Source organism: Schistocerca piceifrons, chromosome 2 (genome assembly GCF_021461385.2).
Source record: "Schistocerca piceifrons isolate TAMUIC-IGC-003096 chromosome 2, iqSchPice1.1, whole genome shotgun sequence".
In the NCBI taxonomy this organism is placed as follows: Eukaryota; Metazoa; Arthropoda; class Insecta; order Orthoptera; family Acrididae; genus Schistocerca; species Schistocerca piceifrons.
This window is the reverse complement of record NC_060139.1, coordinates 310,161,480-310,187,669: the sequence shown is the minus strand read 5'-3', so window position 1 is coordinate 310,187,669 and position 26,190 is coordinate 310,161,480. Positions and strand designations below refer to the sequence as shown.

Below are 26,190 nucleotides of genomic sequence, written 5' to 3'. Positions count from 1 at the left end.
TTTACAGTTAATTAGCTCTACATTTCCTATATTTTAGAATTAGATGTTACTGCCATATCATCTCAGTTATTTTCTCAAATATACTGCCTCATAATTTTTCTAAAAGTAAACCACGTGATAAGTGAAGTATACTCAAGAGACATATCTGAATTTTTCTTTTAACAATACCTTTATTCAACCTACAGACATTTAGACACAATCACCTTCAAAATATTTCCTGCTCTATTCTCACACCTCATGCTTATCCTAGAGTTCTGGCACGCACAGAGAAGTACGCTGCAATTAGGGCAATACCAGCTTGTTTCTCTCCTGCTTCCTTTGTCAGTGGATTGTCTGATCTTCTCTGAACAAATCTTGCAAACCCATGTTAGTAGTTGCGTCATCTCAGATGATGGAATTTTATCAGGAACGTGTTATCCTGCAAGCTTATTACTGATAGCTACACTAGGAACAATTTCTTAAACTGATTTCATGCTTTTCTGGAGAGTCCTCTGGCAGTTTCCTAGAACTGTTCCCACCAAGATATTTCTCCCTCCAACTCCGAATCATGCACTTATTTCTCTAGAGTTTCCTCAATTTCTCACTCAACAAGCGTGACATTTTTAATAGGATTACAGAAAACATCAAAGCCTAATGAATACATGCATGAATCTCATAACACAAGCACAATGGCTCACTCAGTAACAACAGCAGTTCTTTCATTACATACTGCTTCTATTGAAGCGATTAGATTAGATTCAGTTTTCATTCCACAAACCCAAAAATGAGATGATTATTGTGGGTGTAGAGCATGTCAGAAAGTATAAAATAAAAAAACATAAAACATTTGAATATGATACTTACTACCCTAATCATTTGAAGAAGATTGTCAAAATAGGTAAATACACTATAGTAAACTGGAACTGCTAATATTTACAGAATTGATACCCTGCCAGAATGAAACATTGTCATGCACTTTTAATAAATTTGTCATACACAAAATACCTAATCTTGAGTGTTGTGATCAAGTGCTGTCAAAACTGAAATAGATTTCTATAAAAGAACCCTTAAGAAACCCAAACTGTGACTTGGAAAATATATTATTTGCAATTAGATGCTTGAACACAACCTTTTCAAATATTATTGATAAAGTTGGCAAAAGAGAAATTTGTTGATAGTTTGATGGTATCTCTTTACCCCCCCTTCGTGTAAAGAGGCTAACTTCAGCATATTTTAGCCAGTCTGGAAATGTTCCACTGATAGAGAGATTGATTACACAAATAACTTAAGATAGGACGCAACTCACATAAGCACTCTTTAATTAACTTCATTGATATGTTATTATAACCACTAGAATACCGAGCGAGGTGGCGCAGTGTCTAGCACACTGGACTCACATTTGGGAGGACGACGGTTCAATCCCATGTCCGGTCATCCTGATTTAGGTTTTCTGTGATTTCTCTGTATTGCTCCAGGCAAATGCCGGGATGGTTCCCTTGAAAGGGCACGGTCGACTTCCTGCCCTAATCCGATGAGACCGATGACCTCGCTGTTTGGTCTCCTCCCTCAGACAACCGAACCGAATCCACTAGAATACTTAAGATTTTAAGGATTTTATGATGGATGCTATTTCTTTGGGAGATGTGTAATTTCCATTTTACTGAATTTGTTTTTAAAGACTGGTCTCAGATACTCCATTGCACTGTTCACCAAATCTGATAACCCCATGCTGTCAGAAACAGAAACAAAGTACATGATGAGGTTTGCAACACTGCTTGCACTTGTTACCGATGTATCATTTATTTTTAGAGCTATCTGTTTGTCTTCCTTTTTGGCCCCGCCTGTCTCTGTCTTCACTATATTCCATACAGCTCTTATTTTGTTGCCTGATGTAATTATCTTTTGCTCATAATAAAGCTGCTTTGCTTTCTGGATTACTTGCTTAGTATTATGCAGTATTCTTTGTAATGCATTACAATGCTATCAGAGCTGTTCCAAGACAGTAGATACAGTTTTCTTTTTGTCCCACATGATATCTTTATTCTTTGTGTAACCCATGATTTATTCTTTGACTTCTGTTTGATATCAGTTATATTTAGGAGAAAACAATTTTTAAAAGTAGAAGTAACTTTATTAATGAATGCTTTGTATTTTCTATCCGAGTCAGAGGTATTGTAAACATCTATCCGGTTCACGTCTTTGAACAATCTTCTAAATTCTCAATTTCTGACTGATTTATTACCCTCCTGTGCTCAGATTTAATAGATTTTTTTTCCCCTGACTAGTTTCAACATTTAACACAAGAAGCTGCATGTCATGACCAGACAGCCCATTTACTGTTGGTTTTCTCCTATGAGTACTTTTCCTAGATTTGTCCACAAAGATATTATTAATAGCAGTCTCAGAGCATTTACATACACTATGTGATCAAAAGTATCTGCACACCCACAAACACACATGTTTTCCATATTAGATGCATTGTGCTGCCACCTGCTGCCAGGTACCGCATATCAGTGACCTCAGTACTCATTAGATATCATGAGAGAGCAGAATGGCGCACTCTGCGGAACTTACGGACTTTGAATGTAGTCAGGTGAATGGATGTCACTTGTGTCACATGTCTGTACACGAGATTTCCACACTCCTAAACATCCCTAGGTCCACTGTTTCCAATGTGATAGTGAAGTGGAAACATGAAGGGACACGCACAGCACAAAAGTGTAAAGGTCAACCTCATCTGCCGACTGACAGAGACCGCTGACAGTAGAAGAGGATCGTAACATGCAACAGGCAGACATCTATCTGGAGCATGACACAGGAATTCCAAGCTGAATCAGGATCTACTGCAAGTACCATGACAGTTAGGCGGGAGGTGACAGAACTTTGATTTCATGGTCGAGCGGCTGCTCATAAGCCATACCTTGCTTGGTGTAAGGAGCGTAACATTGGACGATTGAACAATGGAAAAACGTTGGGTGGAGTGATGAATCACAGTACACAATGTGGCAATCCAATGTGGGTATGGCGAATGCCTGGTGAATGTCATCTGCCAGTGTGTGTAATGCCAACAGCAAAAATTGGGAGGTGGCGGTGTAATGGTGTGGTCGTGTTTTTCATGTAGGGGGCTTGCACCCCTTGCTGTTTTGTGTGGCACTGTTTTTAATGGCTATCACTAACAGGAGACAGAGATTAGACAATTAATGTTGACTTAAAAGCAAAAGTGGATGCTTGAAACGTCAAGTTCAGAAAGCCTTTCTTGACAAATGCTCAGACAGTTACTGAAGTAAATTTAAAATCAAATGCAACAAATACTAAAATAGACCAACAAGCCAATAAATTAGATGAACACAATGCTGAATCACGACTGGGATGTATACAGATAATGGAAATTAATTAGAATTGGAATCAACAACTAAATTTTAAAGGGAATTACACTTGGTACAAATGAAAATCTGATTTAGTACAAATGAAGTAAATGACCATCTTGGGAAATTAAATACAGATCTGAACCAAATTTCAGACAAGTGTTAGATTTAATGTTTCAAAACAAGGCACAAATTTAAAAGAAGTAAAAACCATGGGAGGAATAATTTACTGAGCGGAAGTTTCAGCAGAATAAGGAATCATCTATTAATACACCTTTTACATCAAGTATTACATGTGAACAATCTGTCTTGGAGACATTATTTAAACTTAGTGGACAGTTATACCCAAACTAGTGTGACAAATACATACTTGTCTTTTGTGGACTATGTAGAATTAACTGCAATGACTATAGTTGTCAAATATTATTTCACATCAATTTATAAGGAATGTTCATGTTAAGTGCAAACCCACAAGTGTGCATTAGCTTATGTGGATTGTCTTCTTTTGTCATCCAGTAAGCTAACATAACATAAAAGAAAGACACAGCTTTTTGGTACATTTTTACTACTGAGAGTATAATTTACTTTACTATTTGACCACAGTGATGAATTGTGGGTTTTACATTACTTGATGCCTTTAATATTGCTTTGTAACTTGTCATCAATATTTGGTGATACCTGATGATGGTAAATTTTAATCAGTAGCTACTGATGCTGAAATACGACTTTTAAAAAATTTAGCATGCAACACTTGACTACATCATTAATGAATTATGACCATTAGCATCTATTTTTGTCACATATTTTGGAGCAGCTTTCCTAAAGAGAGGTAAAATTAAATAAAGACGCTACTAATTCATTTTCTGATGATTTTCTCTGTATAAATACCAAGAGAATTTCAGTGCCACACTTCAACTTGAAACTATGACAACAACTTACTAGTGCCCTAAAATTGTACTACACTGACACTTCCATAAAAGAGAGTAAAAGGAATATTCTTTACGAGTTTGGCAGTTTTTTTCCTGAACAGCCAACTATGAGGGGTGAAAAAAAAAAAAAAAAAAAAGGAATTATTTTTTAAAAGCAATATATTGTCAGAATGTTTACAAAACAACATTATCGCCATCAAAACACTCTACATTGCAACTAATACATTTGTGCCACTGGTGCTTCCACTGTTGGAAATATTTTTTTCAGTCATCTTTAGAAATGGATTCTTCAATGTTGTCAAATCAGTGTCCTTTCATGCCCCTTTTCATGTATGGAAATAACAAAAAGTTGCACAGAGCCAGGTCAGAAGACTAGGGCATGTGGAGCAGCAGAACCATGCCAATTTTAGCCAAAAACTCTCTCACAGAGATGACTGTGGGTGCAGGTGTTTGTTATGGAGGAGAAACCACTCTCCTATCTACCACAAATTGGATCTTTTTTGACAAACACTCTTGTGCTATCTTCTTAAAACTTCCAAATAAAATGTTTGATTGATGGACTGACCAGAGAGAACACACTCTGAATGAACTGAGCCCTTGGCATCCAAAAAAGCAAATCCAGAACGAGGTTTGTCATCAATCAACATGTCGCCATTTTTAAATCTGGCAAACCACTCATACACTTGAGTTTTTTCCATAGCATCAGCTTGGTAAGCTGCTTTCAACATTAAAACAGTTTCAGCAGCATTTATACCAAGCAGAAAGCAAAATTTCACAGCTGCACGCTGTCATAACAACAAAACAAGAACAAAACAGCCTTAGCAAAAAAAAATCACCAGGTTGTCAACACAGGCGGCAATGAGTTGTGCTGCACACACCTAGTGGCAGTAAGCTCTCCCCACAGCATATTTTATTATTATTATTATTATTATTTCTTTACTTTCTCAGACGTTAAGTCTGGTTAAAAAAATGGGACGTGATGCGGACCTTGATCAAGCGTCACTTCCTTTTAACTGTACGGTATATGTTATATTGCATTTAGGAACTTTCGGGTAATTGAACATGTATCAATAATTACGGATTTCTGTAATTGTATATATAAGTTTGGATGTAGCTGTATTGTATTGATGTACTGGTGGATATTGTGTGGTATGACTCCTGTAGTTGATAGTATAATTGGTATAATGTCAACTTTATTCTGATGCCACATGTCCTTGACTTCCTCAGCCAGTTGGATGTATTTTTCAATTTTTTCTCCTGTTTTCTTTTGTATATTTGTTGTATTGGGTATGGATATTTCGATTAGTTGTGTTAATTTCTTCTTTTTATTGGTGAGTATGATGTCAGGTTTGTTATGTGGTGTTGTTTTATCTGTTGTAATGGTTCTGTTCCAGTATAATTTGTATTCATCATTCTCCAGTACATTTTGTGGTGCATACTTGTATGTGGGAACGTGTTGTTTTATAAGTTTATGTTGTAAGGCAAGCTGTTTATGTATTATTTTTGCTACATTGTCATGTCTTCTGGGGTATTCTGTATTTGCTAGGATTGTACATCCACTTGTGATGTGATCTACTGATTCTATTTGTTGTTTGCAAAGTCTGCATTTATCTATTGTGGTATTGGGATCTTTAATAATATGCTTGCTGTAATATCTGGTGTTTATTGTTTGATCCTGTATTGCAATCATGAATCCTTCCGTCTCACTGTATATATTGCCTTTTCTTAACCATGTGTTGGATGCGTCTTGATCAATGTGTGGCTGTGCTAGATGATACGGGTGCTTGCCATGTAGTGTTTTCTTTTTCCAATTTACTTTCTTCGTATCTGTTGATGTTACGTGATCTAAAGGGTTGTAAAGGTGGTTATGAAATTGCAGTGGTGTAGCCGATGTATTTATATGAGTGATTGCTTTGTGTATTTTGCTAGTTTCTGCTCGTTCTAGAAAGAATTTTCTTAAATTGTCTACCTGTCCATAATGTAGGTTTTTTATGTCGATGAATCCCCTTCCTCCTTCCTTTCTGCTTAATGTGAATCTTTCTGTTGCTGAATGTATGTGATGTATTCTATATTTGTGGCATTGTGATCGTGTAAGTGTATTGAGTGCTTCTAGGTCTGTGTTACTCCATTTCACTACTCCAAATGAGTAGGTCAATATTGGTATAGCATAAGTATTTATAGCTTTTGTCTTGTTTCTTGCTGTCAATTCTGTTTTCAGTATTTTTGTCAGGATGGCTGGATGGGAATTTAGGTACATCTCCTCCTGAATAAAAGACTAGACTTATGTCATTCAATGTGAAACTAAAATTAACAAAACTTACTGATGAGGAATCAGTGGCAGCAGCAGTCAGACACAGAGCTTTATCTGGTTTCCTAGGAGAGCGGTTGGCAATACTCTCTTGCATTTTTGACCGTATCTCTCGGTCCTCCTCCACCTTCTCTTTTATTAATGCTATAGCCAATTCTATCTGTTCTTCTGTGCCTTTAATGACCACTCGTCGCTCAGGTTCCACATTACCACCATCTACAAAATACAGTCATTTATAAAAAACATTAGCTTTTCCAGTATAACGTCAGTATTTGAGGAGGCAAGGAATTTCAAGACACTCTGCAGCTAAATAATCCTTAGTTAATAAACAGAACTTATAGTGCTCCACGTACATACTTACATGTATCTCTAGATGATGAATATCTATCTATTTGTATTCTTGCAGAAGATGCACTCGATATATTTCGGATATTTGTGCCATTTTTACCAATTATTCTGCCACAAGCTGACTGAAAATAACAGAAAAAGAAGGGAATAAACTTGTAAAAAAAGTTATGTCAGATATCAGCAGTTCAAGCTTATAAGAAGCTAAAATATTATTAGATATGCTGTTATTCAAGTTATGGATGATCTGGATTCGTCAGTGCATTGAATATAGTAAATGTTAAATGTAATTTATTTTTTTTACATGTAAAGTATTTGTTGCATTAAGACTCTGCTTTGATCATAAGTATTAGCTCTAGAACAAATTTTGATAATTTTCATTGTTAAGTATGTAACAGATGTATAAGATAATAAGATAGAAATATAGTTGTTAATGAGTCAAAAATACAATTATCATTTCAGTCATAAATCATAAAAAATAATGGGAATAAATGTAACATTACACAAGCTTGAAAACTACGTATAGGGAAAAATAATTTTGTTTGCAGCTCAACACCTCTGAAGTTAAAGGTATTGCATGAATGAAGTGAAAAACGTTTTTTTAATTCACGTTTCTTTACAGTCACTTTTTATCTGACATTTGGCATCTCAGAATACTGTTCTAAGGACATTAGTTGGAGCCCATCTTCTTACTTGTCGCATCAAAAAAACAATGAGTAATTTATATTCAGTATATGAATCACCATTAACTACTACAGTTCTGAAATATTAAATATTTTCAAAATAAACAGTAATGCATGCACAATTTAAATATATGTCACCAACTCCAACAATGAGCACAAACTACATTTAGTTTGGATAATCTCTATACTTCATTGCAAGAGTAACATTCAATTGGCATTGCACTAGTGTGATGTTGAAACTCACCTCAGGCACAAAGGTTTCCCGTGTTGTTATTAATGGCTGGTTCATAATTATGTTACGAATCATTAAGCGTGCCTTCTCAGCTGCTTCTGGCATTCCTCTTATCTCACAAATCCTATTGTAAATCTCTTCTTCCTCTGTGCCCAGGGAATTCAATGTTGAACATAACTGATAATAGTGATTTAAAAAAACACACAGAGGTACAAAAAACTAGCATTCTATGAAATACATTTTCAGTACGTACTTTCTTCCTTCATAGAGATTTTTGTGCATGTTTCCTCCTGAATCTGCTTTATGTTGGACCCACCTCGTCCGATGACTACACCAACACTTTCTTTTGGAATCTTCACTTCTAGTGTCACATATTTAGCGTATCTAGCTTTGTCAATTACTTCGTATTCATCTTCATTCTGCAGATAATGCACAATGAAAAATGTTAAATACTGGTACGAAACATAAAATACGAAGGCAGATCGGAAAGAAATGTACAATAATTTTACTACTAAAAAGTTTAATAGGTGAAAAAAATCATGCTTGAACTTGCAATGTTCTTAACACATTTCTCCTATTGTGGTACCAGTTCAATATGCCCTGTTGATAGAAGTTTGTTTGGCAGGGTAAGTCACCTGCAGGCCACTGATTTCACTTCTGCAGGCCAGTCAGGAAGTTCTTTATGGGATCAAACAGATGAAAATCAGCTGATGCAGGGTATGGACAATATGGAGGATGTTGGAGCACCTCCCACAAAAATATGGTGATTTTCTCACTAATTGGAGCAGCGACATGGGATGAGGAGGGGCAACCACTGTCATGAAGACGTTTGACACCGTCAGCCTTAATGTTGTTGTGTTTGTCATGAAGGTTATGATGCAACTTCAATAAAGTTTCGATGTAGGCTGCAGTATTGACAGTGGTCCTGTGTTCAGCAAAGTCCACCAATAACACACCACGGATATCCCAGAACACTGTCATGAGCACTTTCCAAGCAGACTGAGTAACTGACTTTTTTTTGTACTGGGGAACCAGCATGTTTCCATTCCACAAAGGCCTGCTTGGTTTTGGGTGTGTAGTGGTATGTCTATGGCTCACCACCACTGACTTTTCAGAAAGCCATGCCCTTCTGCGGCATAATGTGTTATATGATCCAAGCTTGACAACAATTACTGGCCCTTGTGGTTGTCTGTAGGTTCTCAGGCAACCAGTGAGCATTAACTTGACAAAGTTTCAACGTGTTATATACAATATTGTACACCGCACCATATGAAATGTTGAACTGCTGTGATAAGGTTTGCAGATGGTCCATACAGTCGTCCCTATACATGCTACACATTTTCCTGTGAATTTCACTGTGCTTATGCCCTTTAGCCCACAAATACCGAACTACACTTCATTGCTCTTCACAAGTTGGCGAGAATAATGTGCCACATTTAGTTCATAGTTCAGGCTTCTCTCGCTAGAGCTGCACATGAAAACAAAATACCCTCTGTAGTGCAAACTTCAAACTGTAGCACCATGAAATTTCAACATTCCAGCTGTAATACCAGGGAAGAAAGAAAAAAAAATTATTGTGCATTGCTTTCCGATCCTCCCTAGTACACCTTATATTAAGAGTAATACTTCTTTATTTACCTGGCTATGTTAGGTTTTTCGGACACTTTCTCATGTATTCTATTCTTAGCTATTCACTTTAGAGATAACATCACAATTTGCATGAAAAATCAGCAATAATAAGAAAAACTGTAGTAATGAACATAATTACTAAAATAAATAATAATATCAGTCCTATGAACATTGGGATATGTTCATTTATCATGACACAAAATATCTATTCCACAGAAATAATCAAAATAATATAATGGCATTGCAGTAGTTAAAAATTACAATAAAATAAAATAAAATAAAAAATAAATCTGGCAGAAAGTTACTAGCCCAGGAAAAGATGAGAAACAACATACAAAAACAACAGCAGAAGTTTCTTACATCTGAAAGTATAAATACAAATGACTGTATCTGTATAACTTCCTGGCAAATTAAAAATGTATGTCGGACCGAGACTCAAACTGAGGTACAGATGGAAGTAAAGCTGTGAGGACGGGTCCTGAGTTGTGCCTGGGTAGCTCAGTCAGTATAGTACATTCCCACGAAAGGCAAAGGTCCCTAGTTACAATCTCGGTCCAGCACACAGTTTTAATCTGCCAGAGAGTTTCATATTAAGACACACTCCATTGTAGAGCGAAAATTTCGTTCCGACCGTACCTATCTTACTATCAAACAAGAAAAAGGGATTTCAAACAATTTGAAGTTAAACCTGTTGCTGATTTGATTAAGAACAATACCAGTGTTTGGTTGTGCAAGGGTCACAAAAATTGACGGCAAATAATTGTGCAGTTCACATGATTTAAAGTTCCACAAACCTTACATAATCTGTATTCAGGCTGTTATGTGGACAATTTTGGAGCCAGATCAATTAAAGAGTGGACACATGGCACTTGCTGTTTTCCAGGAGGCCCGTCATGTCTCTGGAGCAATAGCAGGGACAATTAACATTATAATAGCCCAGTGGTTTCTTCGGCTATACTTAGCTGCCAGATCATGTAGTTTGATACCATAGTTGCACTGGCAGACTACCAAGTCCAGTGCTCATGGGTGTCACTGTATATTTTCTCCCAAACCTCTGTTGAACAGCAGTTACTGGAGCCAGGGGAGGAGGTGACACACTGAAATACTCAAAATATTAGTGCTGAAGTTTTTAGCATTGTTAGATATATGCTAACAATCCTGATGACAACCCATAGGGGTGGACGTAAACATAAAGAGGCAGACATGTAAAGCAGAAATGTGCACTGTATAGAACAGTTTCATCCAAACTTGGTACATATATCACTTATTGCCTGGGAAAAACATGGGGAGCATGATTTTCCTAATACTGCTGGATAATTGGTAATCATTTCAACTGAAAGTCTGAAGATCATAATCTTTTGCCCCCACCCCGTGTATTCGTGAAATCAGCATGTAAACTGGTCAATTTGTGGATAGTAAGACAATGAAACTGACATTGTTGAATATGTATTGTCAGAATATTACACTTTAGACAGACTCTTCAAAGTGGTAGACAGTTGACAGCTCCAGCCGTAGAACTTTTTATGTATTAGTTGATTCACTAACTCCAAATTAAAACTCAATAAACTGAAAATAACTCCACTACACAAACAAGAGCTCAATGAAGTCATTTTGTCCACTCACATAAGAGAACTGGACAGAAAACATGTGGGAGGTATAGTCTGCCTGTAAAATGAAAAGCAAGCAGCACTTCGGCAGGGAAAGCTGCCTTTCATGGAAGAACACTACAGCTGCCACACAGGATGACGGACTCAATTTCCCCTCTTAGTAGTGTAGAATAGTGCGCAGCAATTAACATAGAATCTGTCCACATGCGTGTCTTGCATTAGCATTATTATTAACTCACATCTGTATTCAATGTAATGGTAATGATCTTCGCTGAAAATAAAACACCTTCTGTGGACATCTGTTGGTTGGTTGTTTTGGGGAAGGAGACCAGACAGCGAGGTCATCGGTCTCATCAGATTAGGGAAGGACGGGGAAGGAAGTCGGCCGTGCCCTTTGAAAGGAACCATCCCGGCATTTGCCTGGAGAGATTTAGGGAAATCACAGAAAACCTAAATCAGGATGGCCGGATGCGGGATTGAACAATCTTCCCGAATGCGAGTCCAGTGTCTAACCGCTGCACCATGCACAACTGTACATAGCATTGCCAGTGATTCATAAGGTGCACTGCAGAGGGTCTGTACAACTTTGTGAAACACCCTGTAGCTGTTTTCTGTGACATTGGTTAATTAAATATGGTACACACATTTTGTGTGTGTTCTTAACCCCCTCATTTAACAATAAAAATTAATTTTATACCATTAAAACACTATTTTTAATGACCTACAATTTTTCCATCCCCTGCAATGCAGACACAGTCAGTCCCAGAGAAAAAATGAATAGGGCCTTTTGTAGGAAATTTAATGTAGTTTAATTGTGTACTGCCATACATTTTTGCTAGAAGCATCAGTTTTCGTGTTATTCAACAGGAATGTAAAAGAAGTGATCTTTAAATGCTGACACACTCCCTGCCGCACTCACACGTTGGAAATTTTAGTAGTATGTCGTTCATGGCACTCCCTCTTACCTCTTCACAAAAATTTGCACATACACAATTTTTTTCAGGTATTCATGTTTCTTTAGTCTGGGCTAGCTGGCTGGCACAGTGACCCTCATCAACAATTCACAAGATTGGTTCTATCTGGGATCAGCAGTCTTCTTGAATCACCTACGAGGCCTGCTAACACTTATGGCTGTCTAGATGGGTTGTGCAGACTGTAATGTCTGTGTTAATTTTTGCACCCAGTGCCCCAATCCCGTTTAATTTACACAATGGGTATTTGTGACCATAGCCAAATAATGTACACTAAAATCATTCCACCAACAGACAAATACAAGAACTATGCTCAATGCACTGTGCTGTCTGTTAACTGCTCCAACTTATATTTACTTCTACATAAAGTTTGGTAGCTTCCAGCTGTTTTCAATGGAAGCCTATGCACAACAGTATTGTTATAGTCTGCGGCAGATGGCATTTACAGAAATTTGGCACCACCCTTTGTTAGTGTGTGGCATGTTATATCGTTCATTACCTCTGCATTGTTACAGCACAATCTAACTAATACAACAATAGAAGATGGGGATGAGGAGGGGGGGGGGGGGGTGCAGCAGGGCAGGGGATGGACAAAACAGGCCAAATGGCATAATAACCAAAGCAAATCTTTGGATGAACCCTGTCAGTGATGGCAGCTTGATCAGTATTCAGCTTACATGGGTTTCTAAGTGCAGTGAGAAGAAAGTAATTCAGGAAGGAATGAAATCAAATGGGGTCTTACAAGATGTTCTGCAATAACCTGGTATTTTGCAAGATGTTAATGAGGTGTCACCAATGAACAATAATTCTATGAAAGGTTGTTGTTGTTGTTGTTGTGGTCTTCAGTCCTGAGACTGGTTTGATGCAGCTCTCCATGCTACTCTATCCTGTGCGAGCTTCTTCATCTCCCAGTACTTACTGCAACCTACATCCTTCTGAATCTGCTTAGTGTATTCATCTCTTAGTCTCCCTCTACGATTTTTACCCTCCATGCTCCAATGCTAAATTTGTGATCCCTTGATGCCTCAGAACATGTCCTACCAAACGGTCCCTTCTTCTTGTCAAGTTGTGCCACAAACTCCTCTTCTCCCCAATTCTATTCAATATCTCCTCATTAGTTATGTGATCTACCCATCTAATCTTCAGCATTCTTCTGAAGCACCACATTTCGAAAGCTTCTATTCTCTTCTCTTCTCTTCTTGTCCAAACTATTTATCATCCATGTTTGACTTCCATACAAACACTTTCAGAAATGACTTCCTGACACTTAAACTTAAATCTATACTCGATGTTAACAAATTTCTCTTCTTCAGAAACGCTTTCATTGCCATTGTCAGTCTACATTTTATATCTTCTCTACTTCGACCATCATCAGTTATTTTGCTCCCCAAATAGCAAAACTCCTTTACTACTTTAAGTGTCTCATTTCCTAATCTAATTCCCTCAGCATCACCCGACTTAATTCGACTATAATTCCATTATCCTCGTTTTGCTTTTGTTGATGTTCATCTTATACCCTCCTTTCAAGACACTGTCCATTCCGTTCAACTGCTCTTCCAAGTCCTTTGCTGTCTCTGACAGAATAACAATGTCATCGGCGAACCTCAAAGTTTTTATTTCTTTTCCATGGAATTTAATACCTACTCCGAATTTTTCTTTTGTTTCCTTTACTGCTTGCTCAATATACAGATTGAATAACATCGGGGAGAGGCTACAACCCTGTCTCACTCCCTTCCCAACCACTGCTTCCCTTTCATGCCCCTCGACTGTTATAACTGCCATCTGGTTTCTGTACAAATTGTAAATAGCCTTTCGCTCCCTGTATTTTACCCCTGCCATCTTTAGAATTTGAAAGAGAGTATTCCAGTGAACATTGTCAAAAGCTTTCTCTAAGTCTACAAAACCTAGAACATAGGTTTGCCTTTCCTTAATCTTTCTTTTAAGATAAGTCGTAAGGTCAGTATTGCCTCACGTGTTCCAACATTTCTACGGAATCCAAACTGATCTTCCCCGAGGTCGGCTTCCACCAGTTTTTCCATTTGTCTGTAAAGAATTCATGTTAGTATTTCGCAGCTGTGACTTATTAAATTGATAATTTGGTCATTTTCATATCTGTCAACACCTGCTTTCTTTGGGATTGGAATTATTATATTCTTCTTGAAGTCTGAGGGTATTTCGCCTGTCTCATACATCTTGCTCACCAGATGGTAGAGTTTTGTCAGGACTGGCTCTCCAAAGGCCGTCAGTAGTTCTAAAGGAATGTTGTCTATGCCGGGGTCTTGTTTCGACTCAGGTCTTTCAGTGCTCTGTCAAACTCTTCATGCAGTATCATATCTCCCATTTCATCTTCATCTACATCCTCTCCCATTTCCATAATATTGTCCTCAAGCACATCGTCCTTATATAGACCCTCTATATACTCCCCTTCCACCTTTCTGTTTTCCTTCTTTGCTTAGAACAGGGTTTCCATCTGAGCTCTCGATATTCATACAAGTGGCTCTCTTTTCTCCAAAGGTCTCCTTAAATTTCCTGTAGGCAGTATCTATCTTACCCCTAGTGAGATAAGCCTCTACATCCTTACATTTGTCCTCTAGCCATCCCTGCTTAGCCATTTTGCACTTCCTGTCGATCTCATTTTTGAGACGTTTGTATTCCTTTTTGCCTGCTTCATTTACTGCATTTTTATATTTTAACCTTCCATCAATTAAATTCAATATTTCTTCTGTTGCCCAAGGATTTCTACTAGCCCTCATATTTTTACCAACTTGATCCTCTGCTGCCTTCACTACTCCATCCCTCAGAGCTACCCATGCTGCTTCTACTGTATTTCTTTCCCCCATTCCTGTCAATTCTACCCTTATGCTCTCCCTGAAACTCTGTACAGCCTCTGGTTCTTTCAGTTTATCCAGGTCCCATCTCCTTAAATTCCCACCTTTTTTCAGTTTCTTTAGTTTTAATCTACAATTCATAACCAATAGATTGTGGTCAGAGTCCACATCTGCCCCTGGAAATATCTTACAGTTTAAAACCTGGTTACTAAATATCAGTCTTACCATTATATAATCTATCTGATACCTCCTAGTATCTCCAGGATTCTTCCATGTATACAACCTTCTTTTAGCTATGATGAAGTTGTGCTCTGTGCAAAATTCTACCAGATGGCTTTCTCTTTCGTTTCTTACTCCCAATCCATATTCACCTACTATGTTTCCTTCTCTCCCTTTTCCCTTTTCCTACTCTCGAATTCCAGTCACCCATGACTATTAAATTTTCGTCTCCCTTCACTACCGGAATAATTTTGTTTACTTCATCATACATTTCATCAATTTCTTCATCATCTGCAGAGCTAGTTGGCATATAAACTTGTACCACTGTAGTATGCGTGGGCTTCGTATCTATCTTGACCACAATAATGCGTTCACTATGCTGTTTGTAGTAGCTTACCCGCACTCCTATTTTTTTATTCATTATTAAACCTACTCCTGCATTACCCCTATTTGATTCTGCATTTATAACCCTGTATTCACCTGACCAAAAGTCTTGTTCCTCCCGCCACCAAACTTCACTAATTCCCACTATATCTAACTTTAACCTATCCATTGCACTTTTTAAATTTTCTAACCTACCTGCTCGATTAAGGGATCTGACATTCCACGCTCCGATCCGTAGAACGCCAGTTTTCTTTCTCCTGATAACGACGTCCTCTTGAGTAGTCCCCGCCCGGAGATCCGAATGGGGGACTATTTTACCTCCGGAATATTTTACCGAAGAGGATGCCATCATCAATTAACCATACAGTAAAGCTGAATGCCCTCAGGAAAAATTACGGCTGTAGTTTCCCCTTGCTTTCAGTCGTTCGCAGTACCAGCACAGCAAGGCCGTTTTGGTTAGTGTTACAAGGCCAGATCAGTCAATCATCCAGACTGTTGCCCCTGCAACTACTGAAAAGGCTGCTGCCCCCCTTCAGGAACCACACGTTTGTCTGGCCTCTCAACAGATACCCCTCTGTTGTGGTTTTGCACCTGCAGTACGGCCATTTGCCATCTGTATCGCTGAGGCATGCAATCCTCCCCACCAACGGCAAGGTCCATGGTTCATGGGGGGAGGGGGGGGGGGGGGGGGGGTTAAAAAGGTTAAAGGTTAAAAAAGTAAAATTAATTGTTATCAGAGTACAGACAAAACATGTCATAGTTGTCAGTTACAACACAGAAAAAAATGATAAGAAAGAAAAGAAAAACATATTTATATGGACTTTTGGGGCAATAAGAAATGGTCTAATAGGTATAGTTTTAGGAACAATCAAACTGTTACAAATGGCGAGTTGTGAGAACATTTAAAACTGCACAATATTATGGACACCTGAGAGAAAAGAAAACTTAGGGGAATGATATCAGCCTTAGTTGTTATCAGACAATGCAAATGGTTGCAAATATTTAGAATGCATGTATGAAAAAAATGTGCCGCAGATATTTCAGGCTACATGTACTTTACAGGCGAGTGGAAAAACAAACAATTTGATTGTGGTGAAGACCTGGATAAAAAGCTAGGGAGGATTTTGAAAAATTCATGGAAAATGAAAGTAAATTTAGCTGTTCACAATTTCAAACTGTATAATACATGACTGGACAGATTATGGTACCCCAGTGCCACAGTATTCTATAGGCCTTGGCTTAGAGGTAGGTATTTCTGTACTTGGAAGGATGCTGGTATAAAATTTTTAAGTTTCACACCATAAAGAAAGATAAAACAACCTGCAAAAATAATAATTTTAAAAGATGACTATTTTGGCAGAACTGAGAAATCTTAAATATTTATTGGACAAAGAACAGCAATTAAAATACCCCTAACTAAAAAGTTAAAGAGTTTTTTCCTTTTTTGGGGGAAATTGTAAAAACAATTTAGTTTCAAAATACCATCCTCGTGCCAACCAATCCTATCACATAATGAAGAAACTGGGGTAGCTCTTGGTTCAAAAGAGCATGAGCAAATGGTGACATGCACCACTTAGTACAGATTCATATGTCTGTAAAATGATCGATGTGCAAAGCAGACAACTACCACTGTCACACCTGTAAGACATTGGCCCCTTACTTATCTTGCATTTATCATGAATCTCTCGCCCAATGCAAAGTTCAAAGTGACTGGAAAAAGTGCAGTTGACTTCACTTTATAACAAGGGTAAAAGAACGGAGCCACAAAATTACAGACCAATATTTGTAACGTCTGTATGCAGCAGAATTCTTGAATAATTCTCAGTCTGAATATAATAATTTCCTTGTGACGCAAAAGCTTCTGTCCACATCTCAGCTTGGTTTTAGAAATCATCACTTGTGCAAAACTTTGATTGCACTTTTCTCGCACAATATCCTGTAAACTATGGATGAAGAGCAACAGGCAGATTCAATATTTATAGATTTCTGAAAAGCATTTGACACCATGCCCCAACGCAGACTTTTAATGAAGGTGTGAGCACATGGAACAGGTTCCAAGATATGTGAGTGACTTGAAGACTCCTTAAGTATTAGAACCCAGTAAGTTGCCCTCGATTATGAGGGTTTGTCAGAGAAAAGGAGTATCATCAGGTATGTCCCAGGGAAGTGCGATAGACCACTGTTACTTTCTATATACTCAATTGATCTGGCAGGCCAGGTGAGCAACAACCTGTTGCTGTTTGCGGATGTTGTGGAGTATGGGAAGGTGTCACCATTGAGTGGCTATAGCAGGATACACAATGAGTGTTTGGGATCCGCATCAGGTCAGATTAAAGGAAAACATTGAAGCAATTCAGAGTCAGATGCTAGACTTTTTACCAATAGATTCGAACAACACTTAAGTATTACAGAGATGCTCTAAAAACTTAAATTGGAATCCCTGGAGGGAACACGTTCTCTTCAGGGAACACTATAGAGAAAATTTAGAGAACCGGCATTCAAGCTGACTGTAGAACGATTCTGCTGCCACCAATGTACATTTCGCATAAGAACCACGAAGGTAAGGGAAATTAGGGCTCATACAGAGGCACACAGAACGTCTCTTTTTCCCCTCGCTCTATTTGGGAATGGAATGGGACACGAAATGATTGATAGTGGTAGAGGGTACCCTCTGGCATGCACCATATGGTGGCTTGTGGAGCATGTCTGTAGACATAAATGTAGACGTAGAACTGCTGGGTATACTGAGCAACTAAACATTCTAAGTTGGTGTAAACTGTGTAACTGCATGAACTAATTTTACATTAGTTATCCCATTTCAGCACTGGAAGGTGACTGCTGGAAGTAATAGGGTGACAGGAAATACAAAAGCCCTTGTTACTATGGAAACAACCAAGAAGGGCTTCAACACACAGAATATTCTACCGGAATCTGATGAAAAGTGGGGAGGAGCAGATTAAAGTGTGAAAGAAGGAAGAGAACAACCATAATTTCCACACATAGGAGAAAATACGACTGAAAATGACCCCAGCCTCTGCGAGTAAGCTCTTTGAAGGGCTGGTCCAAAAGGTACCTGTTGCACCCCCACTCCCCCAATGGTATGTCAGGTCCAGCTTCTGTAACGCTAAAGGTGATGCCAAGCCCATAATCAAAACAGAAGAGGATCTGAGCTTTGTACAGTTGCAAGATGTAGAGAGGTCTATACCCCAGCTAGTGTTACCGAGTCAGCAAAGAGTACCAAGATGTGAGCTAGCGCGTCTGCTGAAGTTGGCAGATATGGGGAGGCCATGTCAATCGGGCATCAAAGACCAGTCCCATAAAGCAATAAGATTCCGCCACATTGAGCAACTGGTCGTCAAGGTAGAGTTCTGGGTGTCAATGGACAGTATGAAGGAGACAGAAGTGCATGACGCAGGTCTTCATGGCTGAAAACCAGAACCCATGGGAGAGAGCCCAGGAGTGAACATTTTGCATGGTGCCCTGCTGTCAGCATTCAGCAAAATCCACAGCTGAGGAGCAATAATAAATGCAAAACTGTCAGCACAGATGATGATGACGATGTTAGGTTTGTGGGGCGCTCAACTGCATGGTTATCACCGCCCATACAAATTCCCAACCTCTGCTCAGTCCAATCTCGCCACTTTCATGAATGATGATGAAAGATGAGGACATCACAAACACCCAGACATCTCAAGGCAGGTGAAAATTCCTGACCCTGTAGGGAATCGAACTCTGGACCCCATGCTCGGGAGCAAGAATGCGACCGTGAGACCATGAGCTGCGGACCTGTTAGCACAGAGGAAGGGTGACACTGTAGGGCACTGTGGGAAGTGCCAACTTGAATCTGAAATGCAGGCTGTGACAAGAAGTATTGGACAAAAATGGGAGTGGGCCCCAGAGAACCCACTCATGCACAGTGATGAGGATGTGGTGATGCCATATAGTGTCATAAGCCTTTTTTGGAAGTCGAAGAAGACAGTGATAAGTTGTTGACTGGATAGCAGACTCTAGTCAGACCAAACTGTCAGCAGTAGAACAACCATCACAAAAAATCACCCTGCGACAGAGTCACAAGATCCAGAGACTCAAGGTATCAACACAGTTGCTGGCTGATCATCGTCTGAGCTTGCAAAGAACGTTAGTGAGACTAATTGGCCAAGAGCTGTCCATCTCAAGAGGGTGTTTCCCCAGTTTCAGAATGGTGACAAACACAATCTCTTGTCATGGAAACGGGAATACACATTCGTTCCTGATAAGGTTGGAAAGAGCAAGCATGTAAATTGGCAATCCACCTATTACTGTTTGTGCAACTGTCTGTGGATGCGGTCTGGCCCTGGAGCTCTGTCGGGACATCGTGCTACAGTACTGAGGAATTCCCACTCACTGAATGGAACATTATGTGGCTCCAGGCAACATACAGTGAAAGATAAGTTAATTTGCTTCACCTACTGTTCCATGATATGAAATGCAGGGCAGCAATTCTCAGATACAGAGGCTCGAGCATAATGTAAAGCAAAATGTTCAGCAACAATGCATGTGTCAGTGTAGACAACAACATTCAGAGAGATAACAGGTACACCACTGTGAGACTGGTGTCCAGAGCAGCATCAAATTTTGCCCAAACCTGTGAGGGTGGGGTACAAAGTCCAATGACAACAACATACCATTACCAGCATTCTCGTTTCTGTCTTTTTATGAGGTGGCAGATCTGGGCACAGAGCTGTTTAAAGGCAATGAGGTGATCCATTGACAGATGTCACTTATAGCCTTGGAGAACTCATCTGCAATAACTAATGGCCACGGCAATTTATGGGGATTCACCAAGTTACTATCTTCCGATGGGGAAGTCCTGAGGAATAGCAGATTGCTAAGCCAGCTGCCTATAGAATGGCTGCAGTTGGGCTTTGGACAGCCACATGATACATCCATGTGGTGGGGTGCTAACAGTGGTGGCAGAGGCAAAGGCATCCCAATAAGCTTTGTTGAGAGCTCACCTGGGTGGATGCCCACAGGAGTGACATTGAGAAAAGGTCATGGAGATTGGAAAATGATCACTGTTGCACAGGTAATCATGCACTCTCCAAAGGAAGAAGGGGAGAAGACCTGGGCTGCAAATGGAAATGCCAACGACCAAATACAGCCCATATGCCACAATGACGTGTGTGGGAACACCAGTATTTCAGAGGCGAAGATCAAGCTCTGGGAGCAAGTTTTCAACAGCTTTACTGCAGCAAACAGTTTTAGTTCACCAAAAAAGGTCATGGGCATTGAAATCGCCCAATATTAAGTGGGAGGGGGGGTGGGGGGAGGTGGGTAACTGAGAAAACAGTGAATGTATTTTGGGACACTTCAGTGTCTGGAGGGAGATACATATTACAAACGGTGAATTTCAGAGACATCCTCACATGAACAGCCACAACCTCCAAAGTCATACTGAGTGGCAAGTGTTTGCTACAGACAGATTCAGAACATATGTGCGAACACCGCCCAACAGGCTTTCATGGTAAGTGTAATTTTCAAAATAGCTCCGATGGCTGCAGAGGGTAGGAGCCTGCATTACTGGGAACTAAGTTTCCTGAAGAAAGATGCAAAAAGAAAAAGAAACACATACGAGACATCGTAACTCAGCCAGTTGGTGGGAAAAAACAACAGTTCCTCTGGATGATCATGCTATCAGTATCCTATGGAGACATTAAGGGGCCATGGAGGCTGGTCATGCATCAGGGCTGCCTACTGTCACCAGTTGTGAGACTACAGCATAGATACAGGGTGTATACACAGACAAGAAAAGAAAATAATTCCAGGATTTGTCGGTTAAAAATACATTTTCTCCCAGGTGAAAATACACTTTTTCCTTGTTAAGTGACAGTATACTTTTTCTCGGAACAGTAAAACTTATCAATCCTTTGAATGGTTATGGTTTTACACACCAGTGTAGAATTTCCCGGCCCTTTAGAAAACCAATCTCAGTAAAAAAAAAAAAGTTTTGGAGAGGTATTTGAAGTGCAGCAAGATGTACGCTGCATATTTTCATATTATGAAAGTATAAATTTGAATTCCACCAAACACCTCATGTTACTTTCGGAAGCACTGAAATTGAGATTGCAATGCACTTTTGTAAGCCAGTCATAGCTCATGTCACGTGATCTCACCAGCCGATGCCAGTGGATATTAAGAGCATAGGACACATGACGTAGTCAGCCAAGCAACATCACTGTTAAGTAGCACTTATACACAAACTGGAAAAGTCAATGGTTTAAATTAATATACATAGTGTAACTACAAGAAAAGCAAAACTTTCACATATAATATTGATCTTTTTTGCGGGTGTTACACTTTAAGCTACATCACACAAATGTGACAGTAAAATTTTTAATGACGACATAAAGTCTGATCTTCTGGGCTCAAAATTTTTCTAAATGGTCTTCCTCAAAGAGCTGATTTTTAAATGAGAGGCAAATGCTCTGTGATTTAAGAAATTCATTGATCGAACATAGTTCAACTTGCATAAAAGGAAATTTACATTGAAAGTAATGCTTTTCAAACAACCATTCCAATATTTTCCTGCGGCCTGTTAGAAATAGGTTCGTTTCAGCAGTTCCACGAGAGTGCCAGGTAACAGGTGTAACCACACTTGCGCAGCTGTGATGGTGTGGGAAGCCTGTATGCTCTTACGTATAAAACACTGAAAGATCTTACATTATGTCATAGAAGAAACAAGACATCAGAGGATACTCCAAGAGCATCGGAATTTCGTGACCCGTACCAAAGTAGATAATTCAGCTTACAGTGCACATTCGTATGTCCAGATTCAGATGTAAATTTTCTTTGAGAACCATTACATATTATCTCACATTTGGTTCTTTATTATGGCATAATGCCATACGTACTAGAAGATGAAATTATGCACTTTTGAAATGCAGTGAACAGTTGAAACTGGCCAATAGTGTGGAATTAAACACTTCGTTTCAAATAAATTGACTGCCTCAGCAGAAAAGATTAATAAAAGCCAAATTTCTTTAGCAAACTGACAAAAATAACTTCATTGTTCTGCAAGGCGATTAATGCTAGACTGTTAGAAAGGTAGAAATAAAATCTAAAACTAATAACATATTTTAGCCTTCTGTAATTATGTGAATGTATTTTTTTATTTCACATGATAGCTCCCGGCCACAGAAATCCGTTTTGTTTTCATTTGATGCGAAAGCAACAAACGAAGAGGAAACAGCAAAATCACTAAACGTAAACACGGGTCACGTGGAGACTACCCACCTCCCCACTACTACTCAGACTGCTCTGTGCATTAGCCCCGGATCTATGATATTTCCGTGGCAATATTAGATAGTGCCCCCCCCCCCCCCCCCCCCCCCCCGCCCCTTCCTCCATCCCTCGAGAATTTGAGATAGGATACCAAAAATTTAAAATCGACTTTTCAAAAATATGTTCATTTTGTAGCGCATATCTTTCTGAAGAATCTGATACATACAACATGTGTTCGAGGAAATGTAAGACATGTTATTTGGTCTTAAGTGCACCAAAGTGCAGTGCCACGCCTCTACACACAGCATTCTTCTATCACACGCCATTGTACTTTGCTATGTGGAATTCAAATGTATAATATTTTGTAATGGATGCCATCAAACTATATTCAGGACAGTGGAAATTAAAATGTCCTGTGGTGTCTCTCCTGATACCAATTGGTCAGTTTAACATCCAGCCCCTCTTTTTTTTTTTTTTTTTAAAAAAAAACACCCTCGCAAATAATATTGGATGGGATTATTTGTATCCCAGAGAACAATAACTCTTCAGAAAATTTGCACTCTTTATTGCCTATTAGCTAATAACTTACTTTTTTTGTGTAACATAAAATTAAATATATGATACATGAAATCAATAAAGACAAGTGACAAGCAAGATGGTACACATTTCTTCAATCCTCAAGTCCTAGCATTTTTTCCTCTCTAACCCTGCTACGGCTTAACATGGTGTCCTTTCCTTTCTGCAATAGGATCTACTACCTCATCAAACTTCATCAAACGTTTTGCCACAAGAAAAAACGAAAAGTCGTTGTCCAATACTGAAAAAGCTGTTAATACAAACAGTACCCAAGACTGGTGTGGTTTCTCGATCTGATTATGTGAATTTTGTCACTGTCTGCTACATAAAATGAAATAGGCCTGTCTAATATTGCAGCAATTTTAACATACACCAAATAAACAGACTGTTTTAGCACAAACGGTCATTTTTTTTTAACAAGAGAGAATATAATTCACAAAGTACCAATATCAAATGCCTATTAGGCCTACTACAAGCAAAAAGCTTTATGTTCGGAAATAGTTTCACATTTCAATCACACTCTCCAGCTTCTCAAGCGTGAGACCGAAAAGTAGTAGAATGAAATTTTTAAATAAATTTGGAATAATCATATTCTTCCATAATTTGTGTGATGTCCCCATTTCTTCTCCTACCTCATTCTAACACATCATCACTAATTCTGTCACTATTCCTGCCAGTGCTAAAACTTATTCTCCGGTTAATTTCACTAACCCTGCCACAATCAACTGCTTAAGCTATCTGGCGTTTATTCTCCTTTTAGGCGTACATGTTCGTACAACATGTTTTCTGTGCTACTTCCAGAATAAAACTTAGGTGGCTCCTACCAGGGTCTGTATAACTGTCCATTACTAGTGTAGCAGTCCGGCCAAAAATTTTCTACCATAATTTTGTTTTCTTGGATACACCGAGAAGATAATACATAATCTTTCTAGCCTGTTATTCCTGTTAGTAGTTTATTTCCACTCTGGTAGTCTGAATCTATGGATTTCGCTGGTAATTATAACAGTGCTGATCATTCGCAAACCCAGTCAATCACATAAATAAACACCGACTGACATTAACCCGTTCGGCTTTCTTCTGTTCAGCTCGTATAGCCCTGTCGCCTTCCGTCTGCAGGAAAGTTTATTTCTAGATGTGACGGGGATTTCCCTGGCAGAGACATGACATACACTATGCACACATTCAAAAATCAACTTATGATTCATTCAGAAATAAACTTAGAATATGATCACAAATGTTCAAAAACCAACAGGGATGTGTTTCAAAATCATATGAATAATCGATAGACCAATGTGCACTGGATACTAGACGCTTTGTGAAAAAAGGCTTTTTCCTCAAGAATATAAATTCTTGCTGTCTGGGGCAGATATCCTGGTTTGCCCTCATTGAATCTGGCAACTTGCGCACGCCAGTAAAATCTTTCCAGGTAGCATCTTGCTGCTACTGGTTATACAGCTAAAAGCTGCACTTCCGTAGCCAGAAACGGGAGAAGGTACTACACATGCATGACTCAACTGCGTATGCCCATGAGCCCGCTAGCAACTGCTCAAACGAATCTAACGTAAACAGGTGTGATGTCACGCTCAACGGAGGCAATTTGTTGTTATGAAGCACTTCACAGTCTTCCTAAAGCCTTTGACACGTTTTGCTGTTGGCAGACGCTTGTATGAGTACTGTGTTTTGTTGTTGTATATTTCGATTTTTTTTTCTTTCTTTTTCCCTCTCATTCATGTTTTATTGCTGCAATATTATTCTGCAGTAGTGGGATACAGTAATATCCTTTGTTAGAGTGTTGTTTCTTACCAGTCAAAATTACAAAAATTTAACTAAAAGCTAAAACAAAACAAAAAAATCTTGGAAATCTAAAAAATTCCCGGGTTTTCCCCGGTTTTCTCCCGGCTGAAAAAATTCCCCAATCTCCCGGGTCATATACACCCTGTAATACATATTGGTTTGGAAACAATGATGTGTGTGTGTGTGGGGGGGGGGGGGGGGCATAGGGGCCACCACAGACATCGTCTCAAGAGGTGGAATGTCCAGGGCCTGGTGGCATGGGGGTCACTGGCCTCCCTTTCTTGGAGGAATTCCTCTTCTTCTTGTTCTCTTTAGACGATTTCAATGTCTGTGAGGGCTTGTCTGCCCAAGATTCTGGGGCAGAGGAAGAACACTAATAATGACTTGCAACTTGCAGCTCTTTCTGCCAGTGGCTGGCATCTGGTTGTAGATAAGCAGATTAGTGACAAGAGAGTATCACAAAGGACCACTTCCTGGAAAGGGCACTGCTTCTCTGCCCATGGATTGGGGACTGCGTCGCTGGTAGCAGGATAGTTGAAGCCCACTAAGGGGGTGCGGGCGGAAGCAATAGGAGGGGAGTGGCGGGGGGGGGGGGGGAGGGGGGGGTGTCCCAATCACCAAAGGAGCCGGTGTTGTCTAGGAGCCTGAGGGCCCGACATAGAAGACATGGATGGCAAAGGTACAGTCAATAAAGAGGATGATGATGTACATACACTATGTGGTCAAAAGCATCTGGACACCTGGCTGAAAACAACTTACAAGATCATGGCACCCTCTATCAGTAATGGTGTTGGCTCACCCTTAGGGTTGATGACAGTATCCATTCTCGCAGGCATATGTTCAATCAGGAGCTGGAAGATTTTGTGGGGAATGGCAGCCCATTCCTCACAGAGTGCTGCACTGAGGAGAGGTATTGATGTTGGTCAGTGAGGCCTGTCACAAAGTCGGCCTTCCAAAGCATCCCAAAGGTGTTCTATAGGATTCAGGACAGGACTCTGTGCAGACCAGTATATTACAGGGATGTTATTGTCGTGTAACCACTCTGCCACAGGTCGTGCATGATGAACAAGTGCTCGACCAT

At 39.4% G+C, this 26,190-nt stretch overlaps 1 protein-coding gene across 2 annotated transcripts in view; it reads right to left on the bottom strand.

The window, feature by feature from the left end:
• LOC124776321 (tudor and KH domain-containing protein homolog) overlaps positions 1 to 26,190 on the bottom strand; it is a 73,869-nt gene that overhangs the window by 26,725 nt on the left and 20,954 nt on the right. Inside the window, exons 4-7 of one of the 2 annotated variants that reach the window (XM_047251258.1) lie at positions 8,095 to 8,260; positions 7,854 to 7,987; positions 6,943 to 7,051; positions 6,595 to 6,797 (exon numbers count right to left, since the gene is read on the bottom strand). In XM_047251258.1, coding sequence (XP_047107214.1) covers positions 6,595 to 6,797; positions 6,943 to 7,051; positions 7,854 to 7,987; positions 8,095 to 8,260 — 612 coding nt within the window. Of the gene's footprint in view, positions 1 to 6,594; positions 6,798 to 6,942; positions 7,052 to 7,853; positions 8,019 to 8,094; positions 8,261 to 26,190 lie in introns of those variants that run through there. The other variant, XM_047251259.1, reaches the window with a different exon arrangement.